This window comes from Etheostoma cragini, chromosome 5 (assembly GCF_013103735.1).
Source record: "Etheostoma cragini isolate CJK2018 chromosome 5, CSU_Ecrag_1.0, whole genome shotgun sequence".
Classification (NCBI taxonomy): Eukaryota; Metazoa; Chordata; class Actinopteri; order Perciformes; family Percidae; genus Etheostoma; species Etheostoma cragini.
This window is the reverse complement of record NC_048411.1, coordinates 19051108-19077204: the sequence shown is the minus strand read 5'-3', so window position 1 is coordinate 19077204 and position 26097 is coordinate 19051108. Positions and strand designations below refer to the sequence as shown.

Genomic DNA, 26097 nt, shown 5'->3' with positions numbered 1-26097 from the left:
CACTTTAGAGAGCTAACCCTCGAGCAAACTGTGACAGAGGGCCTTAGAAAAGCTGAATCCCTGTCCACATATGCCCCCTACAGGTAAATCTTATTAACTTCTCTTTGAAGTGCTGTGCTAAATGCAAGTCAGCTATGAGGTTTTCAATTTCCAACAGAACACAAAGGCCCAAGCCCAAAGTGAGCCCTGAGGACTAAGGACTAAAGACTCTCAAACTTAATTGATCTCAGGTGTTAAGTGAGTGAGTGTGTGAGGCCACATGGGCTCAGATAGGTATAAATGGGATTGGGACGCCGCGTCATAGGATCACGTTACCTTGGCAACGTTTAAGATACAAAAGATGTTGCTGACACTTGCCAGTTGGGGAATTTTCATTTTAAGTTTGTTGCTTTCCCCACGGCCAAGGCACAGGATATGGCCGGCTGATTACAATTTTTTTTTTCCAAGCTGGTCCATTCCATGGTCTTAGTCAAGGGTCGTGGTGTTTACCTTTGTAATTTCTGGATTTTCCTAGGGTCTCTGCGGTAAACATCACAACACTTTAAACTGTGGATAATTTCCTTTGGTAAAGTCTGCATCGATGCAGACTCCCGGAAAGGGCTCTGTAAACATTTACTCAAACCCTCACGTTCTCTTTGAAATTTGACATTGTGACAACCAACTTACAAATTTCGCGAGAATGCGCACCAAAGTCTGTGAGTCCGGACTTTGGGATGGGGCCAAAGATTGTGGTGGGTAAATTATAAATGTTCCATCATCTTATGACTACTTCCAAGTTCCCCTAATATTCCTCCTTATACCAAACGTCTGGGAAGTGAGTCATCGATGCTCATCACTTCCCCTCCTCTGCTGACATCATCAATCTGTGTGCAGCCCCAGCTACAAACTCAACCAGCTAACAACACACAAAGGAGATGAAATAGGATGCAGCTAAAGTACATACAGCATACTGTACTGTACATGGTAGTCTCGCTTTGCCAAACCCTCCTCCAAAGCATTCTGAAGGAGGGTCTGGCTACTCCACATAGCATTCGCGGATGAAAGGAAAACGTGCTCTGGTTTAATGGCATTTCTTTAAACCAATCAGAATCGTCATGGGTGTTGCTAAACTCCGCACAGAGCCACCGCAAAATAGTCATCCAAGAGAAAACTCAGATTGGACAGATAGTCTAGCTTGCTGTCTCAATATCACATGCAGCGATCTGAAGAGCAGTCAGCAACAGTCCTCGTAAATCCACCGAATTTAAAATTCCGACACAAAGAAAGCGGAAGGAAATGAAAAATACATGAATCCGGCGAAATTTCCTGCTGCAAGAGATCAATCCCAGAAGTGGAACGTCAAGGATATAGACCATGTACCGTATATGGTAACTGCATAAATTCAGTAGTGTATAAGAGGCTTTATGCATCTTACAGAGAAAAATCTGTAATAAGAGACTTGTGCGACCACTTACCCAGCAGCAGTGTGGAGTCAGACAGCATGACCACATGTACAACACAGCTCTCAGCCCAGTGCCCATCTCTGCTCTGCCCCACTCACCAGCCTCAGACCCTCCATCGCAAACTAATGATGTCACCCCGTAACTATTATCACATCGGAGTCTGCCTCCACCAGTAAATACAATGTAGGAAATTATCCCACATCTGCTACCACTGATGGATTTTCTGTAAATTCAGAAGCCAAATTCTCAACCTGTTTTATAAAATCTATTTTTTATAGGATTTTGCTCAGGGGGTGTCTATTCTTCTAAATACAAATGTTAAGTACCTGCTACTATCATAGAAATACCGCTATAGAGATCAAACAAGTAATGGATTAGTTGATCAACAGAAAATTCATCTAGACAATTGATTTATTGTTATTCTCTCCACACAAAAGGGTCAAACATTCCCTTGTTCCACCTTCTCGTTTGTGGGGAGTTGTTGCTCTAAATGTGCTATGTGATAATAAACTACATATCTTTGGGTTGTGGAGAAAACACACGCAAAAAAAGCAATGTAAAGAAGACACCTAACAATATAGGAAATTGTGACAGGCCTTTTTCAGTATTGTGTGACATATTGCAGATGAGTAAACAAATAAGTAATTTCTGAAGAAAAAAATGAAATTGTTAGTTGTAGCTCTTTATCTGATTTCTTTCTTTCTTTTTTACACTTTACACAGTGTCATGGTCAAATTCAGCAGCAACACAAGGGACAGATATTTGAATCACAAATGCCTGTATTTAAAATATGCGTACTAGTCACACTGTTGCTGCAGTTATTGGCAGGGCAAACTGGACCATGGCTACTTACGTATCATAAAGGGTGAAATCTCACATTATAAACAAATGTGAGGAACTGGTCATGGAGTGTCATGCAGTGTCATGCAACCACGTAGTGTGTATTATCTATTACAGCGTGTATCCTATTATGTGCAGCTCAAAAATTTGCAAGGATGTAGCAACATGCAGCACTGACACCAGAAAGAGCAACACTAACAAACCGTGACACCACCACTAGATGGTGCTAGGGAGCTTAAACTAATGGCAACTTTATCTGAGCTCCTATCACGCAGTGTGTAATTATGAGTACAATAAACTGATCTTCTGGTGTAGGCCTTTAACCTGGCCATACAATTACATTCTCAATGACAAAAAACAACTTAACCCCACCGTGCATGTTAATAAACACTTTACATGCTTGAATATAGATGATATATCTGTGCATGTAACATGTAACTGTAATACGCAGACACTTTTGCATTCCCCCCGTTTTAAAATGTAAGACACAGATGTGTACTATAAGTAAAAAGGTTCTGAAATAACGGTCAATAAAATGACCATTCAGCACAGAGGACTACAGCCACATACAACTATTAGGTGTCTGCCTGGCTACAGGGCCCATGATCATTGAAGGCCATTTCACCTGACAGCTTTCCCTGAGCCATGCTGACAGGTTTCTAAATGAGCAGTGAGAGCATGTACTCATTAACCATGTGACAAATCCAATCCTGAAATACAGGCCGGAGAAAGTGTGTGGCCGCCACTTCCGTGACATTGGATGGGTGGAGGTGAGTCTAGATAACCGTGACATCAACATTAGTCACCACCTATTTCCTAACTGAGCACAGCAGCAATCAGCCATAAACGCTCGGTCAACTAACTGCATTCCTCTACCTTCTACCTCCCGTCTGTCTTTAATACACAGGAGCACACACATACTTTCTCAGAGACAGACATAATACTAACTCAAGTGCACACAGACTTTCCTCCCTGTCTCCACAGAACCTGTGTGAGAAACCAAAATAAATATAATACTGATTATAATAATGGGTTCAAAGCCAACCATCAAACTAAAGCAAAGCCTCAGACAGAAGTTTCTCATCTCAATGAGTTACATCTTTCCTCGAAGCCAGTTGCATGTTGCAGGTGCAGAGGCAGAGCGGCAGCATGACTCACCCAGCTGTTTTGGTTCTGCTCTCTGTGGGCGCTTCGACTCCTTATCCTGGAAAGGCTTCCCTCCACCGCACTGCTCAAAGGAGCGGATCGCCGGGACACACTGCGAGAGCGCATCCTGCTCAACTCCTAACGCAGACAGACAGAGAGTGGGAGCTATTCATATGCTACATGATAATTGCTTGAGCCATTCAGAAACTATACTAAAACTTTCTGGCTTTTTTTTCAGATGCCATGGCTCACACACACGCACACATACACACTTTGCCTTGCTTTAAAAAAAAAATGATTACTACTTCCAACATTTGTATAATAAAAGCTAAGACTTATACAGTACATAGTGTACATGTGATACATGTCATATTTTTTTTAATGTTTTGCAAAATGTCAAAATAAAAACATTTGGTGGCCGGCGGACATGCAAAGCCATAAGACTCCTTTATTTCAATAAAAGAGAAAAGGCAATGCTGGAACAACAGCCCCTCTTGTGTTTTAATTTGTACTACTCACCTGCTGTGACACAGGTTGGTCAAACCAGTTTAGTAGGAACTGAACTGTTTCAGTGATTTGTTTTTTACCATTACTTTTGTCTAGCTTGTCTAATGATTATTTTATCTCTGAACTGCTTTCTGGCAGTTCAGCCCTTTGCCACTTTTTTTACACTTCTACAAAATTAATGTGCTTAAGATTCCCATAAAAACAAGTAATACAGCTAATACGAGCTGCTGTCTGGAGAAGTCTAGTCGGATTATGTTTTATCCATACCTAGAGCATTGTCTGCAATAATGCAGTGTTTTACAATATCACCTATTTTATAACAACTTCATCCTGTACAACATAGAAAAATAATGCATTTGATTTGAACATACTGTTGAAAACTGTGAACAAAATGAAAACATTTTCCATTTTCCAATTCACCTGAGCTCCCTGTGATCTCCTGGGGCTCCGGACCTCTCCCCTGTTGTCCTGGGGCTGTGGCTCTCTGGGTAGCCATATCTGCTCTGCAGGAGTGCTGCTGGAGACCCCACCTGGAGAGCCTCCACTTTTGGCTTCTGTGCCGGTTAGAGGGGCCATGTGCCTCTGTGGAGCAAGGAGCCGGACTTCATGCCTGAGGAGGAGCTGCTCTGGGGTGAGTTTGCTGCTTTTTTTTCTGGGTTCAACCACAGGTTTGTCCACAGACATCTCAACAAGTCGCAGCTCCCACGGGTCCTGAGGAGACGTTGTCCACACTGGGCTTGTGAAACCTACTGAGGCCTGTATTGGCACCTTCCAGTTAACATCTACATCAGGTGTAGGCTGTGATCTAGCTCCAAACCCACTGTCTACACCCAAAATACTAGACACAGGAAGCAAGTCTTTACTGGGGGAGAGCTGAGCTTGAGATGTGAAGGAGTCTATGTCGAGGATGGAGGGTTTGTACAACTCTTCTGCTCTCGACGGTTCCTTCCATCGAGTTGCTGGGTCACTGCGCTGGGAGGTAGCCCTGGATAACGGCTCCTTTCTGAGCACAGAGTCCAGATCCAACACTTTAGGCCTGAGGGATGAGGACTCCAACCTCATCCTCTCCTGTTCCTCTCTCTCTTTTAGTCGCTGCCGCTCTGCTTCTTGCTGTTTGGCTATCTGTCTCATTTTATCTGCATCCTCCCTTTCCATCCTCTCCCTTAGTCTGCGTTTCTCAAGCTCCAACATTTGCAGTCTGTCCCTCTCTGCCTGCTTTTGCTTCTCCAACTCCAAGATATGTCTTCTCTCCATCTCTTTCATTCTCTCCATCTCCTCCTTCCTCTGCCTGTCCTTCTCCAGTTCTCGTTGTCTCAGCCTTTGGTTTTCTAACTCTTGTCTCTCAGTGTCTAGTTGTCTCTGTCTCTCCAGTTCTCTCTGCTTTTCCCTCTCAATCTCTTTCTGGTGCTCCTTCTCCATCTCCCTTTGTCTTTCCCTTTCTTTATCAAGCTCTTTCATTCTTAGCATTTCCTGTTCTAATGCCATCTGTTTGAGTTTTTCTGCCTCCTCTCTCTCCTTCTTCTCTTTAAGTCTCTGCTTCTCAAGCTCCAGGAGCTGCTGCTTCTCCTTGTCTTTCTGCTTCTGGTTTTGAAACTCTAAAAGCTGCAGTGTCTCCAGCTCTTTAAGTCTCTCCAGCTCCTCCATTTTCCGTTTCTCCTTCTGGATTTCCAGCAGCTGTCGTTCCTTGTCCAGCTCTCTCTGCCTCTCTTCCTCCCTTTGTCTTTGCCTCTCCTGTTCCCGCTGTCTCTCCTTTTCCTGCTCTTGCAGCCTCTCTCTTCTCTGCCTCTCCAACTCTCTGCGTTTTTCTTTCTCGAGTTGTCGTTGCCTCTCTTTTTCTAGTTCTCTAAGCCTTGCTCTCTCCAATTCTTGTAGTTGCTGTTTCTGTTCGAGCTCCAACTGTTTCTGCCTTTCCAGCGCACGTTGTTTCTCCTCAAAGTCCTGTTTCTCCTTCTCGAAGGCTCTCTGTCTTTGCCGTTCGAATTCTCTTTGCTTCTCCCTCTCCTTCATTCGTACAAACTCTAAATGTGCTTCTTTCTCAATTTCCAGCTGCCGTTGTTTTTCCCTCTCAAGTTCTTTCATTCTTGCCATGTGTCTTTCTGTCTCCTTTTGAAGTTCTCTTTTCTTTTCAACTTCCATCAATTCCTCTGTTGTCTGTCCGTCCAACGCTGACATGATCTCCCTGTGTGACATGTGGCTCCTCATCATCCACTCCTCAACTTGATCTTGAGAGTTTTTCCCGAAAGCTTTATCTAATGACGGATTCCTCCTCATTGAAATAACTTTCCCTTGAGAGCTGACCGCTGCAGACGTCACAGGGAAATCACCAAAGGGCCCAGCCATGTCCCCTAGGTTTCCTCCTGCATCGAACGGAGAAACTGGCTCCTGCATTTGTCCAGTCAGAGCGAAGTAGGTGGCCCTGGGTTTCTGCTGCTCTTCTGTCTGCAGCATTTTCAAACGTTTAGGAGCTGCAGCCACTTCCTCCTGTTCTGCCTCTCTCTGCCTGTCTTTGTCTTGATCCAAAGCCACTTGTCCTTCCCTTTGGGATCCCTTTAGCATCTCTTTCTCCACACTTTCCTCTTGCTTGAGACTTGCAGTGTTCCACTTGGGCAAAGCTCCGACTCTCAGATATCGAGGTTGCTGTGGTGGCATTGCAGCCAAAGCTGGTTCACATGATGCTGAGCCTGTCTTCTCTGCCTCCGGCCTGCACCCTTCTGAGCGCCTGGAGCGTAGCGTCATGGCCTTATCCTCCCACTGCGCTGATGGGATGTCCTCACTCACTGCCCTGTTCTCTTCCACACCCTGCACAGTGTCAAAGGCATGGAACACCTGCAGAGAAAATGAAGGCGATACAGACTCTTTGTAGGTGGCAGTGACCAGAGCTCCATCATCCTCAAGTTTTCCTCTTTTAAATGACTGGCTTCTGAGTAAATCATTAGCTGTGTTTGCAGGCTTGCCGTCCTCCACCATAAGCACGCTGTGCTTCTCCACGACATTTTCAAACAAAGAGGCTCTCACTGTCTGCAAGTCACTACTGGGACTACTTTGCTTGAAGACGTTGCCAAACGCTTGTCCCGCTTCTGGTCCTTCAGGCGACGAAGCCTTTTTGAGCTGCTCTTGGGAGTCTTTCAAATCCACAAATGTCCTCTGGTCACTGGGGGTGATAGCTGACTCTTCAATCTAAGAAAAGTCAGAAATATACTGAGATGAAGTAATAACAGCAAGCTTGCCACTTATTGTCCATTTATTAATCTAACAATCATGCTTTTTATCTCTCAAACTTTGTCACCATTTGAGCACTAGGTTACACAAAAACAGTGGAATGATCTGAGAGAATTTAAAATGTTAAAGACAAATATGATAACATAACAAGATAAAAACATAGCCCTCAAAGAAGTTAAAATGATTGAGTGAACAACTGTGGGCATAGAAACGTTATCCCCTTGTTCTATGTTGGCCTCATAACAGTGGGTGTGGTGCAGAGGTGGTAGTCAAAGCCTCTCTGTGTTGACCTTTTCCCAGTGATCTCCTCACTGCGTTTTTCATTACCCAGATTTTTAATGTGCCGGCTGTCTTAGGTTTCACGGCTTTGTAAATCTATGGCAGTGACAATTCATTTGGCTGCAATTTCCTCAAGGGATTTTCTTTTTGCAATTTAGGCCGTCATTCTTGACAGGACAGCTTAGACATAAAAGGGGAGAGAGGGAGAGAGAGGGAGAGAGAGGGAGAGAGAGAGAGAGAGAGAGAGAGAGGTGGAATGACATGCAGCAAAAGGACTGCAGGTCAGAATTGAACCCACGCCTGATGCATCAATCACCGACAGCTGGGGGTTGACAGCTAATGTTAGCACTCTTAGTTTTGTTAAAGGTGTGTTTTGCCTTGGTTTACCAATTATAATAGGTAGTATGAAAAGGTACACAATATGGCTTATTCTGACAACTTTCATTTTGTCCAATTAATGGTTTAGTCTTTTCTTCTCTTTGCTATATGCATGGGCTTTTATTTTTGGCAAGAAACACACTAGTTTAGTTAGTAGAATGCAACTCTGTTTAGAGGTTAGCACGTGGAAGCTTTTCCCAGCACTAAGCTGCATTCTCATTTGCCTGTTAAACATAGACTGAGCCACACAAAAAACACAGTTCCTGCAAAGCTTAGTCCCTTCCTTACCCTCCTTTGAGGATCTTTGCTGATCTCATGGTGGTCTGTTGCCTCACTGAGGGAAACACTGCCAAGGTCTGGCAACCTCTCGGATGAAAACCTGATGGACATACATCACACAAGACAAAAGCCATGCATGACAATGCAACTTGTGGACAAAGACAAAGACATGGGACAAGGGGAAGCTGAGGAGACATGTTATTAACATTATTGACCCTTACCTTTTAGTCAGGTCAAGGGGCAAGGGGCGGGGCTTCAGCGGCAGTTTCAAAACAGGGCTCTGAGTTGGTGTTGTTTCCTCTATCAGCTGCTTGATGAGCTGTTTGACGCCCACTTGTGGTTCGGTTTCCGGGACTGGCTGCGCTGGAGATGGCAGATCCTCTGACCCCTGGCCTGTGACACCTGACCCAGGAGGGGAGGATGAATCCAGAAGGAGACTGATTCGTGACTTGATGCTAACTGCCCGCTTCTCCTCATCAGTTTCTTTCACAGTCTTTTCCTCTGTCTGTCTGTTGCTTTGGTCTGAGACAGCGAGCTGAGCTATACTATCAGTACTTTGTGGTGTGGGACTCTTTGGGGTTTTATCCTGCTCTCTCTTCTGCGGCAGTGCCTTCTCCCCTGTAGTGTTCTCCTTAGTATTTGCATTGGGAGATTTACGATGCAGCGACAGACCGATTGACTCAAACTTGGCCGTGAGATCAGCTGAAAGCGGCCGCCTTGCAGAGCGAGGGGCAGGTACTGGTGGGTCCGTCTTGGCTGGACTGTCGTCGAAAATGGCTGACACAGGTCTGGGCCTGGAGCCTCTGGGCTGCGGCCGCATTGTTACTGCAGCCGCAGGGTTAGCTTTTTCCTTTTCTTCTTCCTCCTGGCCTACCTGATCGAGAAACCCCATGGACTTGGCTCTGGTAATGGAGGTCCCACCTCTGCTGGATGTCATCCGCTTTGTTTCATCTTTGGTTTTAGTGATTCCAGACCCATCTGCTGCTGGAAGTTGTTTAAGGCTCTTGGAATAGGCCAAGTTTGATGAGCCAGGTTTCTTCCTCACTGCTGTTATGGGGGGAACGGGTTTGCTAGGGTCTCCAGGTTCAAGAGGAGGGGCTGGTTTAAACGGCTGGACTACTGGCTTGGTTGTTTGTCCGGTGTTCAACTTACCAGGTGTTTTAAAAATGGTAGGGCATGGTCGGTTGGGGTTAATTGACACTGGGCTGGGTTTGCTTGTGGCAACTGGTTCCTGTGATGTTGGACTGAACGAATGCTCTGGTTTATATCCAGCAAGGCGAGTGGACTCTGGTCGAGGCTTGGTTTGGGGCTTAGGAGCAACTATGGGCTTAATAGTGGGGTTTCTTTCCACAGCAAAAGGTTTGGGAGTGAGCCGTGGCTTGGGGCCTGGGATTGGTTTGTTAGGTTCTGGAGAGATGATATGGGACTGGTTAATGGAAGGGAACTCGATGAGGCTCATATTGTTGGAGTCAGTCAGTGGGCTCAGGTGAAGCCGCCGTCGTCCCACTACTGATCTCCCTACCTCCCCAGTTGGAACTTCTACCTTAGCAGCCAGCCTCTTCAACAGCACCTTTAAAGCAAAAAGAAAATAATTTGCCTCAGAATTCGCCTCATAGCACTCACACTATCTAGCCCTTACTGTGGACTTTGTCTGGGAGTGCCTTGCACTGCGGTACAACCACACATAGAAGTGAGACAGATATTTACACAAGGTTATATTGATCCCTCTAACAGGTTAAAGCACTCATGCTGAAAGCTGAATAAGGGTTGATACAGTTTATCGATTACTGTTTTTTGTCATTCATATTCAAATCAATAGACCTTTTTTATAAAAGACATTTTGATGAGTCACAGTAGGAAAATCACAGGTGTAAGCAGTACAATTACTGATGGCTAAATTCCATTTATCTGCATATTTAGCTACATGTATGTGTTTATGTGTTTGTTGTGTTATTATGTCTTGCTACTGGATGCCTAAAATTTCCTGCGGGATGAATAAAGTATCCATCTATCTCTCTATCTATATATAGTTAGGTTCGGAAATATTTGGACAGTGACACAATTTTCATCATTTGTTTCATAATCAAAAATGGAGTAAGGGTTTAGGATTACACACATTTTCATACATAGTCCCCTCATTTCAAGGGGTTTAAAGTAATTGGAGAATTGAGTCAAAATCGTCTTCATGAGCAGGTGTGGTCTATTCCTTCATCATCACAATGGAGGAAAACCAACATTTGGTGATTTCTATGGGTTCCAGACTTCAGGCAGTCATCGCCTGCAAAGGATTCTCAACAAAGTATTAAGAATGAACATTTTATTTATGATTATTTTAATTTGTGCAATTACTTTAGGGCCCTTGAAATGAGGGGACTATGTATGAAAATGTGTGTAATTCCTAAACCCTGCCTCCAATTTTTCTGTATATACCCTCAAATTATACGCCTCTTTAACATTGCGTGGAAGTCTGGGGCAGTGCCTAAGGTATGGCAGACTGGGGTGGTGGTTCCCCTCTTTGAAAAAGGGGGACCAGAGGGTGTGTGACAATTACAGGGGTATCACACTTCTCAGCCTCCCTGGTAAAGTCTACTCCAAGGTGCTGGAAAGGAGGGTTCGGCTGATAGTTGAACCTCGGATTGAAGAGGAACAATGCGGATTCCGTCCTGGTCATGGAACAACGGATCAGCTCTTCACTCTCGCAAGGATCTTGGAGGGAGCCTGGGAGTATGCCCAACCAGTCTACATGTGTTTTGTGGATCTGGAGAAAGCCCATGACCGGTCCCCTGGGAGAAACTGTGGGAGGTGCTGCGGGAGTATGGGGTGAGGGGGTCCCTTCTTAGGGCCATCCAATCTCTGTATGACCAAAGCGAGAGCTGTGTCCGGGTTCTCGGCAGTAAGCCGGACTCGTTCCAGGTTAGGGTTGGCCTCCGCCAGGGCTGCGCTTTGTCACCAATCTTGTTATAATATATTTGGACAGGATATCGAGGCATAGTCGGGGCGGGGAGGGGTTGCAGTTTGGTGGGCTCAGGATCTCATCGCTGCTTTTTGCAGATGATGTGGTCCTGATTACATCATCAGTCTGTGACCTTCAGCACTCACTGGATCGGTTCGCAGCGGAGTGTAAAGCAGCTGGGATGAAGATCAACACCTCTAAATCTGAGGCCATGGTTCTCAGCAGGAAACCGATGGAGTGCTTTCTTCAGGTAGGGAGTGAGTCCTTACCTCAAGTGAAGGAGTTTAAGTACCTTGGGGTCTTGTTCGCGAGTGAGGGGACCATGGAGCGTGAGATTAGTTGGAGAATCGGACCAGCCGGTGCGGTTTTACATTCTGTTTATCACACCGTTGTGACGAAAAGGGAGCTGAGCCAGAAGGCAAAGCTCTCTATCTACCGGGCAATTTTCGTTCCTACCCTCAACTACGGTCATGAAGGCTGGGTCATGACCGAAAGAACGAGATCCAGGGTACAAGCGGCCAAAATGGGTTTCCTCAGGACGATGGCTGGCGTCTCCCTTAGAGATAGGGGGAGAAGCACAGTCATCCGAGAGGAGCTCGGAGTAGACCCGCTGCTCCTTCGCGTCAAAAGGAGCCAGTTGAGGTGGTTCGGGCATCTGGTAAGGATGCCTCCTGGGCGCCTCCCTAGGGAGGTGTTCCAGGCACGTCCAGCTGGGAGGAGGCCTCGGGGAAGACCCAGGACAAGGTGGGGGGATTATATCTCCAACCTGGCCTGGGAATGCCTCGGGATCCCCCAGTCGGAGCTGGTTGATGTGGCTCGGTAAAGGGAAGTTTGGGGTCCCCTACTGGAGCTGCTGCCCCCGCAACCCGTTACCGGATAAGCGGTTGAAGATGGATGGACCCTCAAATTAAAGTTGAAAGTCTGCACTACAATTTCATCCCAATGATTTCATTTAAAATCCATTGTGTTTGCAAACAAGGACAAAATTACAAAAATTGTGTCACTGGCCAAATATTGCCGAACCTAACTCTATCTATCTATCTATCTTGAGTTTCAGGGTCCTGGTATTATGCATGCTGGCTCATTGTCACATTGTCTTACTGGGACACTTAGAACAGTATAGAACAGAGCCATTGTATTGTTGTTAGTAGCACATGTGCTTTTCCTTCTATGACAAGTCAAAATGTCTGCTTTAAAAAAGGCCTATTAGGTTAACAATCTAAACTGTAAACATTTTGGGTCATTTAGGATGAAACACCTTACAATAGTTTAACTGGAATTCTGTTGACACAACACAGGATTCAGGAAGCGCTTACTGGAAGCCTCTCTATTTACTATTTTGATGAATTAAATCAATTAATGTGTGTGTGTGTGTGTGTGTGTGTGTATGGGGCGGGTAGAGTTCGGAGTAAGTAGCATGTGGGGGTTAGTAATCTTATTGTGTTTGTTTATTTTAGTTATCTTTATCCATTTATTTATCTGTCTATCTTGCACTTTACATGTTTGTACTCTCACTTTATTTCTGTACAAATCACTGTAATTTTGGAAATCTGCAAGTTAACTGTCAATATAAAGATACATTGCATGCTACCCACCCCTTTTTATTTTATATTAAAGAAAGAAAGAAAAAGAAAAAAACATTTTTATTTCCTATGAAGACACATTTCAATGTCGAAATGATCAACAAAGCCAAAAAAGTACTTACACCTGTGCTTTTTCTGCCATATCATGTGAAAATCTCTGATGTGAAGAAGGACTACTGTTTCAGCCCCTGTTGCATAATTGATATGTTTCTGCTCTGACGGCTATTTAAATGTGTTGCTTTATTTTTACATACACTATGTTTGTTTGGCTACATACTTTGCATACTCTTTCAGTAGATGTTTAAATGCTGGTTCCTCAATGCTTTTTTTCTAAAAATTAATAACTATAATTTCTTTATCTTTAAAATTAATGTTCTATATTTCCAAAATGTGGTGAATAGTTGAGCCTAAAGAAAAAGAAAAGATTACCATAGTCTGGAATATGTACAGCTGGGGCCTCTGCTTGACTTTCAAGCATCACTGAGCTGAATTACTAGCGCAGTCAGGACGGTGTACCTTTAAGGTGTATCCTGGGTCAGGGGAGGGGCATGACAACTGTACAATGTAATTGTTTTCATTGTCATGTTGTTGTTACACAGGCAAATCAGGCTCAGACAGTAAATGGGGGATTCCACTGCAAACTCACACCAGACTCTCATTTAAGATTCAGCTCCTCCCCTACTGAACCTTCACATGCTTATCTTGGCTCTACAATCCAAACAAATCTCTATAGTGATGAATATAAGATAACTAGGGATCATCTGACTCCATTCTTTTGACATACTATGACAATTATCAGTCGCATCAGTTGCTTCTATAGTGAAAAACATTACAACTCAAGCACATCTGTGTTAGCCCTTTAAGAGACTCCTTAACATCTACTAACGCTTTCCACATGTTGCTGCGTCGAGATATTTCACCGTACAGACCAACAACAGTTCTTGTGGAAAAAATATTGCTGCGGGGATGATGCCAGCATATCATACCTGACCAGATGTCCGCCGTCTGCTGTGGAGTTCTGGTTTCTCTTGTAACCGAGCAGCGATTTCATATCACACAGGGGGAAGGAGTTGAAGAAGCCTAAGAGGAACAGACTTTGTGTCAATAAAGCACATCAGCTTTGACTCGTCAAGACTGCTGTGATTTAGGCTGTGGAGAAGAAATCACTGCAGAGCTGCAACGGGGCTGTCCCAAAACTTCACTGTTTTGTTCTCACGCCTCCATACAGATAAAAAGGGATGATAATGTTTAAACTAACGCAGAGTTGGGTAAACAAAGGCACACCCTTACATTTGAGCTAATGACATATGTCCAGACACAAACATAATGCTGCTATATCATTAATCTTTCTATCACTGATCACCTGCCATCACTTGCATACTCCTAAATATATCTATGTAAATTCAATCTGTGAATGTTAGAACTATATATAAATATATATATATATTGGTAACAGTACTGTTTACTGTCATTGTCTATGTTAGCAATTGTTGGTTTCCTTTCCTGCACATCTCATTTGATGTACACGTCAACTGATAAGTTATACTAATAAGTTTCAACTCCTTAGGTTAGGTATTGATTACATTATTTGTATGTATAAATTCCCTGTATCAAAAATGGGAATGGAAGGACAATAAAACAGAATGATTGCAAGAAAACAGTGACTTGTGCTTGTCTAAAAGAGACTGAAAAGTTAGAACTTGGATGTTGACAGGAAACGCCTTCGCTAAAATGGAATGCTAAACATTCACTGTGATGGTGGGTCAGCAGCACGGATTAGGAATGAGTCTAATATGAGTATTTTACATAATACGCATTACATTTTACTACAAACAACAGGAAGTCCTATATCTCTTTATTATTTCTAGCATGTGTACGTATGTTGAATATTTAAAATATGTGGCAGGTATCTTTAAGAAGTAGGTGCAGCGAAATCAGAGACATTTCTTTGATTTCTAGCAGGAAACACATACAAAAGGGAAGTAGGGCTCAGAGTGTTACTATCCACCTGGTTCGGCCAGTTATACAGACATAGGGCAACATAGACAATAGAAAACTTCATGTCAACTGATCAAACTAAAAGAATGTATCTGTCGAGCAAGTTCTCACATAGTGCACAACAAAGCTTTAAATTACAATTCACAAACGTACAATGTACCAGCTCAACATCTAAAGTTATATAACCTGAGTTGCTTGCTGTCATTCAATAATACTTTAACTACTCTGTCTGTACTGTGCATCAGTATTAATAAGGTCATGATCCGGTAGATTAAGGTTAGGTTTTTGTAAGTAGTCTTAAAAAGGGGCAAGCACAATTATACATGACTGTAAATGTGCCATTGTTAAACAAAAGGTTTAATGTGCACCTGTCAAATGCTACATAACGTTAGGCATGCAGATACGTGTTTTTTTTTTTAATTAATCTAAATAACTTTACAACAGTAATGATTTTCTAGAATGGCTATTCCATTGAAATCAGTCCGTCTCAGTTTAGTATTTGCAACAAGTGTTAGCTCTCCCTCCAGTCCTGCCGGGGAAAGACAGATTTGGCCTGCTTAGAACAAGAGTGCATTTAAAGCACAAAAACTATCCTCAAGTACTGAATGTCCACAATGCGTTCAGAGCAAACGTAGAGTTAAAACTGATTAATGATACCGGGGACTCCAAATAAGAAAAAAAGATAAAGGCATCAACAGCTTGCAGGCTAGCAACGTTAGGCTAACAACTCAAGAACCTGGACTCGCAAAATGGAAACACTGACTGAACCTGTCTTTTGCTGGCTGCTTGATCCGCACTGGAGACAACTTACCAAACGAGAAAGTCAGTTTTGCTTCTTCCTTTGTCGAAACAACTTCAAACACTACACATCTTTCCCATTTAGAGGAACAATTACGAGTCGTGACAGTTGGTTAGTACGAGGGCTAACAGAATAGCTAACTTAGCTGGTTTAAGGCTATCCCGTCTCAGGTTGCAGTGTTGTTGACAGGCTACACTAGTCAGCGCTGAACAAGCCGACTGACTAGCCTCCAAACCAGGGTCAAGTGAGCCAGCACGACATGTGTGTTCCGGTTATTACTTTCAAAATAAAGCTAACACAAACTGAACTAACATTGAAGCCAAAGTGGTATTTTAGTGTATTTGTTTGCCTAAATGTACAGACATCGACTCAGTCACTTTGAATATATATTGGACTTTCTTTTTGTTGGGTAGTCAAAATGAACCTTACAGTCTATGGGTGCAGCAATGTATTTTAAAGGCAAATCACCCAGACTTCCGGGTTGAGTTAGAGAACGTGGATAACTTTTTCTTGAAACTACACTGGATAATGCGATTCGGTGAGAATTATACCATCTCAGCTATAAAGAAATAATTGGCGATTTTCAAAAAAATTGCCCGTTGGGACTCTGTTTCAAAAAAAGATGGAAAAGGAAAATATGCCTGTTTGAACGAAGAGAGCTGTTGAATTAACAAGAAACCCACATAATTAATGTATTTCAATCCGCATATTATTCATGTCTAGCTTGGCATTAACCAGGCAGTCACTCTAACCATAACTCTGTGGCTGATGATAGATTTCACTGAGACACCGCACTTGTTAGTTCTGCCCTCATGTGGAGAAAACTAAATACATCAAAATATGGCAGCCAGTAGCCGAGTTGTTACAGTTAAAGAGCAGGCGGACATATGCCTGGACGCAGATTGGTCCAGGGTCCCCTTTCTCAGCCGTTCTTTCTATGAAGGGCGTAAATGCCCCCCCAAAAATAAAAAATAAATAAAAATGAAATATATACACACACAGTGGGTAGAACAAGCATTTGATACACTGATTTTGCAGATTTTCCTAAGCATGTATGTGTGTAATTAAAACACACATACATGTAAAAAAAATTAATTATAAGTCCACTTTGACTGTGAGAGACAGAATCTAAAACAAAAATCTAGAAAAATCACATTGTATGATTTTTAAATAATTTGCATTTTATTGCATGACATAAGTGTTTGATACATACAGAAAAGCAGAACTTAATATTCGGTACAGAAACTTTTGCTTGCAATTACAGAGATCATACATTTCCTGTAGTTCTTGACCAGGATTGCACACACTGCAGCAGAGATTTTGGCCCACTCCTCCATACAGACCTTCTCCAGATTCTTCAGGTTTCAGGGCTGTCGCTAGGCAATAAAGACTTTCAGCTCTCTCCAAAGATTTTCTATTGGGTTCAGGTCTGGAGACTGGCTAGGCCACTCCTTAGTTGCCCTGGCTGTGTGTTGTTGGTCGTTGTCATGCTGGAAGACCCAGCCATGACCCATCTTCAATGCTCTTACTGAGGGAAGGAGGTTGTTGGCCAAGATCTCGCGAGACATGGCCCCATCCATCCTCCCCTCAATAAGGTGCAGTCGTCCTGTCCCCTTTGCCGAAAAGCATCCCCAAAGAATGATGTTTCCACCTCCATGGGTCACAGCTGGGAGGGTGTTCTTAGGGTTGTACTCATCCTTCTTCTTCTTCCAAACACGGCGAGTGGAGTTTAGACCAAAAAGCATCAGTTGCATCAGACCACATTCTCCCATTCCTCCTCTGGATCCTCCAGAGGGTCATTGACCAACTTCAGATGGGCCTGGACATGTGCTTGAGCAGGGGGACCTTGCGTGTGCTGCAAGATTTAATCCATAGTCCTGTAGCCCATCCCAGCCTTGTGCAGGTCTACAATTGTATCCCTGATGTCTTTACACAGCTCTCTGGTCTTGGCCATTGTGGAGAGAGTGGAGTCTGTTTGAGTGTGTGGACAGGTGTCTTTTATACAGGTATCACGTTGGAGAACAGGAGGGCTTCTATAACAAAAAAATACTAACAGGTCTGTGAGAGACGGAATTCTCACTGGTTGGTAGGTGTTGGTAGGCAAACAAAGGTTTCTGTATCAAATAGTAAGTTCTACTTTTCTGATGTATCAAATACTTATGTCATTTAATAAAATGCAAATTATTTAAAAAAAAAATCATACAATGTGATTTTCTGGATTTTTGTTTTAGATTCAACCTCTCACAGTTGAAGTGTACCTATGATAAAAATTACAGACCTCTACATGCTTTGTAAGAAGGAAAACCTCCAAAATCGGCAGTGTATCAAATACTTGTCCTCCCCACTGTGCGTGTTCTCTCTCTCTCTCCTGGTCTATCTCGTAGCCACATCCTAATTATACAGTAGGATGGTGACTTCTAGCGTTTGACCTCATACCATGATCCTTTATTGTCCTTGGCATTAGCTACAGTAATAGCAGCATCAGACAGACAGTTCCTTGATTGTGCATCGTTTATTCATTTCCAGACTTAACTTGCTCAACATTAAAGGTGTATTAAAGAACCCTTAAACAAAACAAATTTCCAATCCACTTCTCTTCAGGTTTCAAAGCAAAGCATTCTTTAAATGTCAGCAATTCTCTCATTTCACACATTTTCAACACTGAATTTAATCTGGGGGAGTAATGTTAAAAGTTAGTAAACCTTTCAAAAAGGTAGATACAGAAGATGACAGGAGAGAGGAGAAGAAAAGTGCGTGTTTCTTTGTTTAATCAGGCAGAATATACTGGAGTTCTGTTGAACCAACAGACCTAATCTCTTTAGTACAATACTGTTTTCATTTCCCCACAATGGTATAATATGCATTCATGTTGTTACAAAATACGGTGGCATTCATCTCAATCCGAAAAAAATCTATTCTCTTGAAGGTTGAACAAGCTCAAACTAGCCCAAATGTGATGAAACACTGAAATGCATTAGTTTCCATCTATTCTAAGCTGAAACCACACATCAATGTCTGAGCACTGAGTATCTTGGAAAGATTTACAAGGTGCAACTCACCTGCAGCTGGCTGACTGCAACTCTAATATAAAGCACCCAGAGTTATCTTATCAGTATTTCTCATAGATCCTAGATGCTCAGGTTCAACTTTAGGAAAGTTGGTCGTACAGCAAACTCCCGTGATACAAGTCCGGTTTCTGGAAGCCATGAAAAGCCTAAAGCTTACATAATGAGAGTCCACAGCTCGTTATATCCCTTGCTTTACTTCTCGATAAAAATGTTACCAAGTTGGCTTTCAGTGTGACTTCAGGAGGTGGCTGCAAAGCTTTGACCTAGTTTTACAACAAAAAATGGTTAATGTAAATTAAATGGAGGGCATGTCAAACTAAAACGGATCAAGCCCATAGAACTCTGACTACAGCAGCATGAACTACGGCTACATTCTAAAACCTGTTTTCCATAGCTTGTAGATCTGAGAAAGATCAGCATGGAAGGAAAAATGCAAGCAGTGGGAAGATCAACTCAAAGAAAGTTAATATGAATAAATGAACTTCAGTGTTGTCTACTTTGTGTGGACCATGGATGTGCTGAACAGAAGTTTTTGCTTTTTCTTCTTCTTCTTTCCTCCTTTCTCATCTGAAAGACAAGATACCAAGGATGAGTGCAAGTTTTTTTAAACAAACACTTTAGCTTTAAGTAGATGGCCACATTTTAGGTTACTAGATACATAGATTGTCGGATGCCAGACCTGGGTCAACCACAGGTTGTGGAGGAGCAGCAGCTGCACCATTGTCCAGCTGCAGAAGTGCTTTCTCAAAGGCCTGGCTGAAGGAGTTCTGGAAGCTGGGCACAGGGATGCGGTCCGAGCCGTCACTCTCTCCATCGCTGTCAGCTGCTGGGGGAGCTAGCAGCTGATCTGCATGACACAAGACTGACTTCAGGAAACCTTCAGGGAGTTGCACTGCTCAACAACCGTAATAAAATCATGCTTTATACCAACAAAGCTACAGTTCTTTCAGCTAGACACTTATCAGTACATGCTGTACAACTGTAGAACAAACACTGGGATTCATTTTCATGATACGATTTTTGCCTTTAATACTATATTTTTATCACAAAATTGGCTCCCAGTTTACTTAGGATCGTTATGTTATTTGGTATTCAGTTGACAACATGGTGGGCTGTTACTGTTGCCATTATTTTTGTTTTTCAACCATTTATTTTTCAACCATTTATATATATATATATATATATATATATATATAGATCTATCTATCTATCTATCTCCCCACACACACACACACACATTTTTTAAACGGTTTGTGTACAGTCAACTAACTCATACGGTTTGTGTACAGTCAACTAATTAATGCAGGAACTACATTGTTAACAATGCATGTCTACACACGATCTCTACAGCTACAGAGTCCAGTGGATATATCATTTCGTCTTGACCTTTCAATTTGATGCAAGTACTACAAGTTTCTGAATCGACACTAAATTAAAGCAACTTTGAATCTGTGAAAAGCTCTATATAAATTCCATTTATTATTATTATTAAAAAAAATTTTTGATTTAATTGTAACTTTATATTTTCAAGTCACCACAACATTTAAAATATTGCACTACCTTTCTTTGGAGTGATCCTGGACCCAGCATCAGCTCTGGCCTTCCCATCTCTTAGCATCTATACAGGACATAGGACTACGTTAAGTACACAAGTTATGTGCTACAACATTAGCTCTTCATTTCTGTGAAGCATTTCCCTTTTGACATCTCAATATTTGACTAATTTGGCATTGGTGCCTTGCCATACACACCTGTGCAAAGGACATACAATGGGAGTCATCCTCCACACTACCCACAATGGTTGAAGAGCTTTGCCCATTCAGACTTGGGAATATCATCCCAGCTAAAACAACAAAAGAAATGTTTTACTCATAATGCCTTAATTAAGCATTTGACGCTCAAATATAATCCGTAAGCAGCCGGAGATTCAATGTATAGCACTGAACCATAGCTTGCTGAGGAAGGCGCTGCTCTTACCAGAGGACGGACTGCAGCTGAGAGGTGAAGAGGGAGCAAATGTGAAGTCGGGCTGCACTGGGAGGCTGCTGCTCTGAGGAGGAGACCCAAATGCTGGGAAATGCTGAAGGTTCTCCAATCCAATATGCACCTCAGGATCTGGGGGGACGGGACGGGACGGGACGGGACGGGACAAAAAGCACAAATACAGACCTCAGTCTGATATCTCTGAGATTTGTTCCATTTTGCATTGTAACCCGAGTAGCTGTACTTACATTTACCCTGCTTCTTGTTCTCTTCAATTTCAATTCGCTTCTCTCTGCGCTTCTCATCCCTTACTTTCTTCTGCCTCAGACGCTTTCTCTTCTCCAAGTCATCTAATAGATTGGAGGAAAATGCATGCGATCATCAGTTACCATCTTGCCACATTTGCAAATTCAAATGAAATTTGAAAAGAGGAATAGTGTGCTGACCTGCAAATGTTTCCAGAGTTTCTTTGGACAGGACCGGTGGCTGCAGGGCTAACTCACAGATGCTGAACTCGCAAGTGAGTGGCAGATGAGCAAGATAGCGATGCCGACGACGGATCTCCTGCAGAGCCACGCATGAAAAATCTGTTAAAGCAACAACTGTTTGCCATTTTTAAATATTAGAAGTTATGACTTAAGCAGACCAACAGAATACCGGTTACACGAGTAGATTGTAAACGCACTTTTGGGGAGAAGAATACTGCCTAAAACTCGAAAACACCTATCATGCTCTCTGCTGAAACGGCCACACCAAAACGAGCTGAAGTATGCCATTTGTGTTTCCTTGTTTTGCTGACCTCAGTGACTGTGTGTCCCACTATCTCAACCACTGTGGCAGTGATGGAGTCAGGACTGGCCTCCAGACTGCCGTATTCACGCAACAGACAGCGTACATTCACAGGATGCAGGAACATCTGCTGGCAGTCATCAGCTGGAGGGACAAACATGGGAGAGGGAGGAGAAGGTAATGAGGAAAGGTTTTAGTCAACACTGAAACTTAAAAATGGGAGGTTTAAAAAACAGCCAAGAAAAAACAGGCTTCCTTTTAATTGGACAGACTCCCAGTCATCCTTTACTGTTTCAATGACTAATATGTACAAGATTTTCCAGCTATGTTTTAAGCATGTGAATTTTACTTCATTCTGATTTTTACTAACAAGATTACAAACCAGATTTATCCGCTGATTTGTCCCGTGTCTTACTAGAGTAGAGTAGTTGGTTCTTATGTAATCAGGAAGTTATTGGTAATTGGGTTTTCTTGAAAATCTGGCTAAAGTGTAATTAACCACTGAGTTAAATCTGAATGACTTTGCTTGTGTTTATATGAATGTGTCATTTAACATGTTATTAATTGGACTGAAAAAGCTAAGAGAGCTTGTGGACTGTTGCAAAATCACAGGGTGAACAAAATGTTTAGTAGTATTGTACGGTATTTTTTCATATAGTAGGGGAGGGGTTTTCTTAAAAGGTCCAAAGTGTGGGAATTTCTTTGGCTACGGTGGCCTTTACGCTTCAAAAAGCTGGTCTCTTGCTCTTTTCAATATCCTTTCTTTTTCTGGGCAAAGAAGAAGACTGTTCCTGAAATTTGGATTTTGAATGTGTGGTTCTCCATGTTTCCTTCTTCAAACTTGCCGAATTACCCCACCTTGGTAGAAGTAGTAGAAGGGTCCGTGCACCACGCTGGTTGAAGGGCGGCCCGACTCTGCCTGACTGGCAGGGCTCTCCTCATCAGGCAGGTCTGGGGCTGCATCCATCATAGTCTCTGGAGGCTCCTCCAGCACACTCTCCAAAATACTTTCAGGGTTTTCTGGCAGCTCCGCAGCCACGTCCTCTGGGACCTCCGCCACCTCGTCATCAAATGCGGAGCTGTACTGTAGCACAGGCTACAAAGGAAAGGAGACAGGGACCTCTTACTAATCACATGTATAACCATAATACCATCTCAAAAGTTAGAAGATGCAAGAAAAGTAGAAGCTATAACGTTGGGTAAAGAACATGCAAGAAAAATCATTTGATCCATCATGCAATATTTTTTTAAACAACAATGCTGAAAAGATGCACTTTTAGACTCACCTTGGTGCTGCTACATATAGTAACCACTTCCTCCATAGGAGAAGCTTCTTCCAGAGTCAGAGAGGACAGGTCGAGGCTGTTGCCTACATGTGCCTTCTGCTGCTTCAGCATTTCCTCTTGCTCCTAAACCATAAAGACATTGGGTGAAAGAGGTAAACATCAGTCTACAGCTATGTTTTGTTAGTTTATCACCCGTAAAGTAGGTTACATATTACACCTGGATACATGCAACAGAAAAAAATGAATTGATTTTACATTCAATGGCACTTGTTAGCCATTTTCAGCCAGTTTTTTTTTTTTTACCTGCTCAATTTACATATATTGAAGGCACTCATTTCATACAGTGACTTCTTTTGTCTATGTTCTGTCTATTGCTTCATTTATGACTGCAGACAAAATAACCAAATTGTTTGGTGTCACAGAAGGTTAGGTCACCTGCAAGAGACAGAGGGCGCTCTGGATGAAGCAGCCTTGGGCGTCCCCTTCCTGGCTGAGCTGAGTCTCCAGGACAGCCTTTTCCTCTGCCACCAGGCTCACAACCTGCATCGGGGAGGTCAGCAGCAGCTTGGAGTACGGGCTAAGACTTGCATCTAGAAAATATGAGTCATCACACGTTGAATGGGAAGTAATCATCCACTTTGGGAGATCTACATGTATAGAACACTGTTATTTAAAAAGCAGAAAGTGGTTCTCTTGTATTTCTGTCTACAAGAGACAGCAGGAAATCTTCCAAAAACATAACCCAACTTGTTTCAGTAAATAAAAAAGTCTGTATGTAGCAGGTGCTATAGAATTTCTGTCAGCAATTTAAAATCCTTTTGAAGACCATGATGCTTAAAAGGAAATCAATGATCTCTTTCATAAACAAGGTGCCTGTCTCTCACCTCCAAAGCGAACAGGCTCTTCCACCTTCACCCAATGAGAGCTAGGCATGGCCACCAGAGCCCCCTTTTCCCTCCGCATCAAGCGCATGGTGATTACGTCACCAGCCACATACTGCCGGGTCTCCATAGCAACCACACTGCAACAAGAAACAAATTGTCATGACCCTCAACCAAACCAAAATGAAACAAACTGCTGCTCTGTGAAGCTCGTATTTTCCCGGGTTAAGCCCTTTTAAAGATATTGGTAACCCTTTCCTACTGCTGTCTTTTTTTATTTATTTCTCATTTACCTCTTCAGGTCAGCGGTTTGAACCGCCTCATAGCAGATAGGGCACTTGGACCAGCTCTTGTCACTAAGAGACAGGTAGTGGAGCATGCACGGCCAGCAGAAGATGTGTCCACACCGGGTGATGCGGGCTGACAGGGGAGGGTAGAGGCAGATGGGGCAAGACGGCACCTCATGACTATAGATGCGCTGGAGACGTGCACAAATAGATTGTCATCACGAGCATCAGCATGTAAATGGTCTTTAGTTCTAATGTACTGGTAGCACTGCTCAGCAGATGAAAAGGCACTCACCACTTGTTGCACACAGTCCCAGTTGACCAGAGTGTCTGGATCAGTGAAGTGAGCCTTGTAGTCCTGGTCATCAGTCACCACAAACTGGCAACTGAAAACAGTCAAAGTTAGGCAACTCCCACACGTTAGGTATCCGTTTCATGTTCTGTATTGTATGGAGGGCCTGCTTACTTGGCCTGCAGAAAAAGTTCCTTGTTGAAGGGCTTGTGCTTGTGGCCCCATTTGTTTCGGCGGCCCCAACCAGAGGGGCCTCCATCTCCGAAACCACCGTTACCTCCACGCGGTTCAAACGAGAAGTTTAACAGGTGGTTGAGGCTTATTTTTTTCGGTCCTGCAAACTGAGCCGGGCTAAACTCGGCCCGGCGTGTCTCTGCTACCTGGAGAAGCAGAGGTGGATAAGAATCTGTAAAGCATATTTGAACTTAAACATTGATGCTGTGCTTGTTTCCAAAGTTTTAAATCGTGATGAGAGCTTCCTTATTACTTGTTGTTAAAATGCTTAGAATAGAAGAATAATACCAACCTCCTCACGTCGACCTCCACCTGTAACTCCATACTGTCGTCCTCCACCTCTCTGAGGGGGTCTCTTGTCAAAAGCCTTGCTTTTCTGTGAATTGGTGTGACGAGTGCCTTGGAAACTGTCGGTTTTGGGACAGGAGGGCTCACGCTTGCGGCTGTAGCGCTTAGAGCCTCCATTATTTTTTCCTTCTGTTAAAATTAAAACAAAATACATATAATCTACATGAATACAGTAATATTATCCTTCATAATACATCTTCATTTTGCTGATACATGACTTGTAAGTTCTCAGCCAGAAAGTAGGTGGGAAAGTATGGGGAACTTTGTAACCTGGTTATGTAGGCATGTAAACAAATATATTGCAATCAGTTATGCGACAACCCTCATATTGCAGAATAAACACTGTTTAATTAAAAAGTGACACAGCTCAACCGCTTTAGGTTATGCATTTCTAGATTCTAGGTGGGGGGGGGGGGGGGGGGGGGGGGGGGGGGGGGGGGTTACAATTTTTTGAAGCAAGGATACTTCCATACATCTACAGGAAACATTGTTGCTCTACGAAAGTAATGGAAAGGATTTAAAAAGAATGCATGAGACAATTCATGCAAAAATATCAATCATACAATAAAAACATTCAAAGTGGCCTCACTGAACGGTCACATAATTGGTATGTAAATTGAACAACTTGCTTGCTGGAGGTAAAACTTTATTTTTGCATAAGCTGAATGTTAAAATGTGTCTGTTGTGTCTCTGTATAGTGCAAATGAAAACTGTGGTAAATAAATACGGGGAAAATGGGGAAATATTAGCTCCAGTTGGGACTGGGCCAAGCGTTTTGACTGCGACGTAACGTCAACCAAACGAGATAAACAAGCCCTGCGTTACTGCTAGGCCCCAGCAGGCCTCAGGGCAGTGTGAGTGTTTATCTGCAGGTACAGATGTTATGTTTGACTCCTCCGAATGAATATTACTGTAACATTAGCAATGTTGTGTACGGCGGAACGTTCACCTGTTTTAGGTTTAGAATCTCCCGGTGTTGGCCCTGTGGAGCTGGAACGGGGTGGAACCTTGGTGTTGGAGCTGCTGTTGGGGTTTTTCTCCATGTTTGTTTCCGTACGGTGAACGGTTCTGGGGCCGAGCTCCGGGTAGAGAGCCGCTGAGCTCTCTAGCATCAAACAAAAAAACGAAAGGGGAAGGCGGGCTGCAGTGAGTGCGGGTCAGGCGACAAAGGCCCTGGTTCATTTCTGTCAAACGCGGAGACCCCATCACGGTGACATCTTGACAATAAATAACCAGAGAAAAAATAAGAGACACGATTTCGGCGTCTCAAGTTATGGAGGCTGTTGGAAGAGAGGACGAAAGCTCGCCACACGGGGCCAAGACCCCCCGAATTTAAGGTTTGTACTTGTTAAGAAAAACAAAATGCCCTTAAAAAGGCGTTAAATATTTTCCAAAAGCTGGAAAACGTAACAATTTAAAGATTATTACCAAAAAAGATATCCGCTACAACGAGCTTGCTTTAATGGCGACGGGTCGCCAAACAAGAACCTGAGGGACCCGGATGTT

The 26097-nt window shown here is 43.1% G+C and overlaps 2 protein-coding genes across 3 annotated transcripts in view; both read right to left on the bottom strand.

Annotated features, from left to right (window-relative positions):
• Positions 1–15676, bottom strand: part of si:ch73-138n13.1 (calponin homology domain-containing protein DDB_G0272472) — a 29298-nt gene extending 13622 nt beyond the window's left edge. The window contains exons 1-6 of the mRNA XM_034871326.1: positions 15436–15676; positions 13613–13706; positions 8312–9660; positions 8100–8190; positions 4356–7112; positions 3441–3566 (exon numbers count right to left, since the gene is read on the bottom strand). Coding sequence (XP_034727217.1) covers positions 3441–3566; positions 4356–7112; positions 8100–8190; positions 8312–9549 — 4212 coding nt within the window. The 5' untranslated portion in view covers positions 9550–9660; positions 13613–13706; positions 15436–15676. The remainder of the gene's footprint in view (positions 1–3440; positions 3567–4355; positions 7113–8099; positions 8191–8311; positions 9661–13612; positions 13707–15435) is intronic.
• On the bottom strand, positions 851–26096 carry rnf10 (ring finger protein 10). Of its 2 annotated transcripts, XM_034871332.1 has the most exons (17): positions 25541–26096; positions 24536–24720; positions 24184–24389; positions 24013–24103; positions 23724–23908; positions 23434–23570; positions 22985–23139; positions 22550–22672; positions 22122–22359; positions 21274–21407; positions 20921–21038; positions 20723–20824; positions 20469–20606; positions 20243–20334; positions 20052–20109; positions 19171–19338; positions 17921–19058 (listed from the first exon to the last, which is right to left on the bottom strand). In XM_034871332.1, exons 1-17 carry the CDS (start codon positions 25701–25703, stop codon positions 18985–18987), a joined length of 2367 nt encoding a protein of 788 aa, XP_034727223.1. In that variant the 5' UTR covers positions 25704–26096; the 3' UTR covers positions 17921–18984. The 2 variants fall into 2 exon arrangements, with proteins under 2 accessions (XP_034727224.1, XP_034727223.1); XM_034871333.1 differs by lacking the exons at positions 17921–19058; positions 19171–19338; positions 20052–20109 and adding exons at positions 851–863; positions 16767–16769 and having other exon boundaries at positions 20197–20334.
• Between the last annotated feature and the right edge of the window lies 1 nt (position 26097).